At 48.9% G+C, this 5,000-nt stretch overlaps 1 protein-coding gene across 1 annotated transcript in view; it reads left to right on the forward strand.

Annotated features, from left to right (window-relative positions):
* The window catches only part of LOC311321941 (utrophin-like), a gene marked incomplete at its 3' end in the record, with an annotated part of 104,371 nt that overhangs the window by 38,896 nt on the left and 60,475 nt on the right, over positions 1 to 5,000 (forward strand). The window contains exons 13-19 of the mRNA XM_084453956.1: positions 513 to 632; positions 1,120 to 1,221; positions 2,321 to 2,428; positions 2,941 to 3,120; positions 3,742 to 3,893; positions 4,308 to 4,431; positions 4,549 to 4,636. Coding sequence (XP_084310082.1) covers positions 513 to 632; positions 1,120 to 1,221; positions 2,321 to 2,428; positions 2,941 to 3,120; positions 3,742 to 3,893; positions 4,308 to 4,431; positions 4,549 to 4,636 — 874 coding nt within the window. The remainder of the gene's footprint in view (positions 1 to 512; positions 633 to 1,119; positions 1,222 to 2,320; positions 2,429 to 2,940; positions 3,121 to 3,741; positions 3,894 to 4,307; positions 4,432 to 4,548; positions 4,637 to 5,000) is intronic.

The raw sequence follows: 5,000 nt of genomic DNA on the forward strand, positions 1-5,000 counted from the left end.
GCATCACAACAAAGCTAAATTATTCATCATCACATGTCATAAAAGAAAAAAGAAATAAAAGAGAGAAACAACAGCCCTTCCTCAAAGTAGTGGAAACATCATTCAGTGTTCCAGAAAAAGAGGAACAGCCCTGTAGGTAGCTTGCAGAGTTCCGTGTCATCATCAAATTGCACATTAGAATGAGTACTTTAATTGTCCTGTAGTGTCTTTAGTTTAGTCATGTAATTAGTCACAGATCCACTCTTCCCTGGTGATCCCCTCAGGTTATAATTTTCTCCAAGTGCAGAAACATCACGAGGTCCTTGAGCCACAGAGAGGTTTTGGGCACATATGAAGATTTCCAATCTAACAATATTCTTCTACGTGCCACTGTTTCAAACCTTAGTGAAGATTCAGTGACCCCTGTCGAGTTCCCTTCAAGACTCCTAACCCAGTGTTGTAAATGGTTAATGTGACGTGTGTGTGTGTGTGTGTGTGTGTGTGTGCGTGCGTGCGTGCGTGCGTTCCTGCAGGAGCTGCAGAGCGACCTGGAGGCGGAGCAGGTGAAGGTCAACTCTCTGACCCACATGGTGGTGGTGGTGGACGAGAACAGCGGAGAGAGCGCCACCGCTGCCCTGGAGGACCAGCTGCAGGTGAGACCACAACGAGCAGCGGACAGGGGGGTGTGTGTGTGTGTGTGTGTGTGTGTGTTTTACGTTAGTACATGCAGGTGATGGGTAGACCAGTGGTTAGAACGTACGACCAGAAGAGACTGAAGGTGAGGTCACTCAAGTGATTTTCCAACAACCAATTGCCTACTGTTGTGCCCTTGAGCAAGGCACTTCACCTTAACACCAGCTCATAGTTGTCACTTTGGATAAAAGTGTCTAAATGACTAAAATGTAAAAGATTTAATGTAGAATGACTGCAGACAGCACTGAAAGCGAAACACTCCGGCTTTTATGTGAAGCACTGGATACTGTTGGTACTGTAGCAGGTACCAGTCATTTTGGGTGTGCAGCATGCTGGTAATGGCTAATGATGTTAACATTTGCTCCACCCCACCTCCCTCTCTCTATCTCTCTCTCTCTCTCTATCTCTCTCTCTCTCTCTCTCTCTCTCTCTCTCTCTCCCTCCTAGTCTCTGGGAGAGAGGTGGGCAGCGGTCTGTCGCTGGACAGAGGAGAGATGGCACAATCTGCAGGAAGTGCTCATGGTGTGGCAGCAGCTGCTGGAGGACCAGGTATAGACACACGCACACACACATGCACACACACACACACACACGCACACACGCACACACACACACGCACACACACACACACAGTTTTGCCACATGAACAGCTCTTGTGGTTGACCTGGGCAAACAGGGCTCTGTGGGCTGCAGGGTCTCCCCTTCCGTGCCACAAGTCTCACAGACCTGGCGGGCTGCAGTCAACCCTGACGCTGTTTATCTGAGTACAGTCAACCCTGTCACTCTTTATGAGAGTACAGTCGACCCTGTCGCTGTTTATCTGAGTACAGTCAACCCTGTCGCTGTTTATCTGAATACGGTCAACCCTGTCACTGTTTATCTGAGTACAGTAAAGCCCGTCGCTGTTTATCTGAGTACAGTCAAGCCCGCCGCTGTTTATCTGAGTACGGTCAACCCTGTCACTGTTTATCTGAGTACAGTAAAGCCCGTCGCTGTTTATCTGAGTACAGTCAAGCCCGCCGCTGTTTATCTGAGTACGGTCAACCCTGTCACTGTTTATCTGAATACAGTCAACCCTGTTGCTGTGTATCTGAGTACAGTCACCCTGTCACTGTTTATCAGAGTAGGGAGTAAGCCTTAATCACCCCCGTCGCTGTCACTGTCACCCCGGTTGCTGTTTATCAGTGTACAGTCAACCCCGTCGTTGTTTATCTGAATTGGGGGAAAAGGAGTTTGTTTTACTTTTAAATATCGGTTGTAATTAGAATGTGAGTTCACAGCCCAGTCCAGTCTCTCTAGTCTAGAGCTTCTCTGTAAAATAAAGAGTCCGTCCCGTCTGCTGGGGCCTCAGCTAAACCTTCCATTCATGGTGAAGTGAAACGCTTTGGCTCTAAAGAAAGAAATGTCTTCATAGGCACCCTAAAGTTCCACTACCAAATATGTATATATCGTCTAGCGAGGAATATGTTTCAATGTTTTTGAAGTCCATGTAATGCAATACCCTCCCGTAATTGTGTTTGCTAACTCCAATTCAGCCAAATGAATTCATGCACTGTCAAGTAATGTCTCATCGTCTTGGCCTGCGCTTACGGTGTTAGCCTTTGACACGCAAAATCAAGTTAGTTCGTTTTTTCCTCCCCTCTCCCAGAGTTCGTTCAGAGTGTGGCTGACAGAGAAGGAGCAGGCCCTTGGCGAGGTCCAGACCGGCGACTTCAAGGACCTGGGCGAGATGAACGCCAACGTCCGACTATTAGCCGTGAGTCGCCCCTGCGGCAGGACGCTGAGTGGAGCTGAATGTTTTGGCGAGCTTGCCTCAAAATGGTCCTGGGACGCTAACGCTAGCGTCTTCCTGGATCTAAAACTGTTGTTATGACGATGGGAATGAAATGATAGCATTACTGAAAGTAAGAGTTTGCCTATTTCCTCTTTAAAGGACTGCGGTTATAATATTATTTTATTGAGTGCAGTAGGCTGCTATGGCTGCTGTTTCATATGGAATATCAGACTGGAGCTGTATCAAGGACAAGGTTAAACTTTGGAAATACAATATAACCTTTACTTTGAATGTCAGACCTATGAAATACCATAACTTTTAGCTATAACTTATTGGCCAGTGTGTACCTTTGTCTAGATAGTCCAATAACAGTGTTGTTGATATTAGCAACACCCTGTAAACTCTTTTCTTAACCGCAGCTCTGTTTCAGCACCGCAAACTCTAAAATGGCCGCCTATAGTTTTGGCACCTGTGATGATCTTTGACCTCTGCAGATCCTGAAGGAGGACATGGAGAAGAAGAGGCGGACGCTGGACCAGCTGTCGGACGCGGGGCAGGATGTGACGTCACTGCTGCAGAGCGCGGAGGCGGGGTCTAGGATCGAGGGGGACACGGAGGAGCTGACCCAGCGATGGGACAACCTAGTACAGAGGCTGGAGGACTACTCCTTCCAGGTGTGTGTGTGTGTGTGTGTGCGTGCGTGCGTGCGTGCGTGCGTGCGTGCGTGCGTGCGTGCGTGCTTGCGTGCTTGCGTGCTTGCGTGTGTGCGTGTGTGTGTACTGTATGTCTAAGTAATCATATCATGGTAGCACTATCACACACCTTAACACAGAAAAATACCACAGTCCTGTCCCTTCCCACGCACACACACACACACACTTAGCTAATCACCATGGGGAACAATTGCCCCCGTTCTTTGCTCTGGCGCGAGGAGCGATCTTCCAGAGCCAGAAGGGCTCCTTGTTTATCTATGGTTCTGTGCGTCCAAAGACGCATCTGTGGAGAGAAAGTTCAAAACAGGAGATGCAAACCCGGTCTGGTCTTTCACTCCACACGGGTCTTGGTTTCTTTGGAACTGGTGACAATGTTAACCACCTCTCTGTCAGTGTGTGAGCCTGTCAGCCTATCTGTGCAGAATGGGTGTTACTATAGAAGTATAGTACTGTTTAAGTATCTATTTCTCATCTATAGTGGCGTTGGACAGAGAGTTGCATTCTGGTCCAGAAAAGAGAGTTTCATGTTTATCCTGTGTCCAGTCCGTCACATTCACAAGCGCGTTCTGACCCGTTACCAAGGTGACGGAGGCAGTGACCAGCGCTGGGATGGCTCAGGTCGAGGAGGACGTCGTCATGGACACAGCCACGGCAGCGGCGGATGACGAGGACCCGGCCGCGCCCGCTCCCAGCAAGAGACGACTGCTGGAGATGGACCTGGAGGTCAAGAAAGTGTAAGTGCTGGAGCACACGCGCGTGCACACACACACACACACACACACACACACACACACACACACACATACTCTCACACACACACACACACACACACACACACACATACACACACACACACACTCTTTTTGGACAAAGCAGAGTCTTAAAAAATCTAAACCTGTCCTCCATGTTAAACTAGTTTGGCACTGACACCCCTTGTAACCACTCTCTCTCTCACACACACACACCTACACACACACCTACACACACACCTACACACACACACACACACACACACACACACACACACACACACACACACACCTACACACACACACACACACCTACACACACACACACCTACACACACACACACCTACACACGCACCCACAGATGCGCACACACTAATCTATTCCTCTCCTGTCCCCAGCCTGGAGGGCGATGTGTGTGTGCTGCTGAGCTGGATGCGAGCGTGGAAGGCCTCAGCCCAGAGCCTGGCCGCCACACACCCCGACACCGCCGCCCAGACGGACCCCCTGCACCTCGCACTACAGGTAGGCTCCCAAAAGACTACACTTCCCATGAGCGCCTCATCTGGGTTTCTGACTCTGGGCAGTAGCGGGAGGATTCACACCTGACAGACTGACTGAATATCAACCCCGTCGTTGTAGGCCTTGGAGGCGGAGCTATATGCAAAGGAGGCCCACGTGGGTCAGGTGACCCAGGGAGGGCGGAGCCTGCTGGAACCCCTGGAGAGAGGTATGAATTATTCATGAACCTTAAGTCCCCTGAATATCTTCAGGAAATAATCTCTTTCCATCTACTGTAAGTGTTGATAGCAGTTTAGGAAGTGCCCGTGCTTATGCTTTTGAATTGAATAAGAAGTATAAGAAAATATGAATAAAAGTAAGTATATTATTGACTTATTTTTGGAACCACAAACTCTACTTGCATCTCCCTCTAAAGCAGCCCGCTCATAGGTGTGCTGTGATTGACCAGCTGGTCTGTAGATACGGGCTCTCTCTGAAATCCTCTCTTTCTCAGCATTTTATCACCGTTCGTCTCATAAGACTTTATCACGTTCCCACAGCTGCTTGTTATTTAAGGGGTAGACTTTTACTGT

The sequence above is a fragment of the Borostomias antarcticus genome (genome assembly GCF_949987555.1).
Source record: "Borostomias antarcticus genome assembly, chromosome: 19".
NCBI lineage: Eukaryota > Metazoa > Chordata > Actinopteri > Stomiiformes > Stomiidae > Borostomias > Borostomias antarcticus.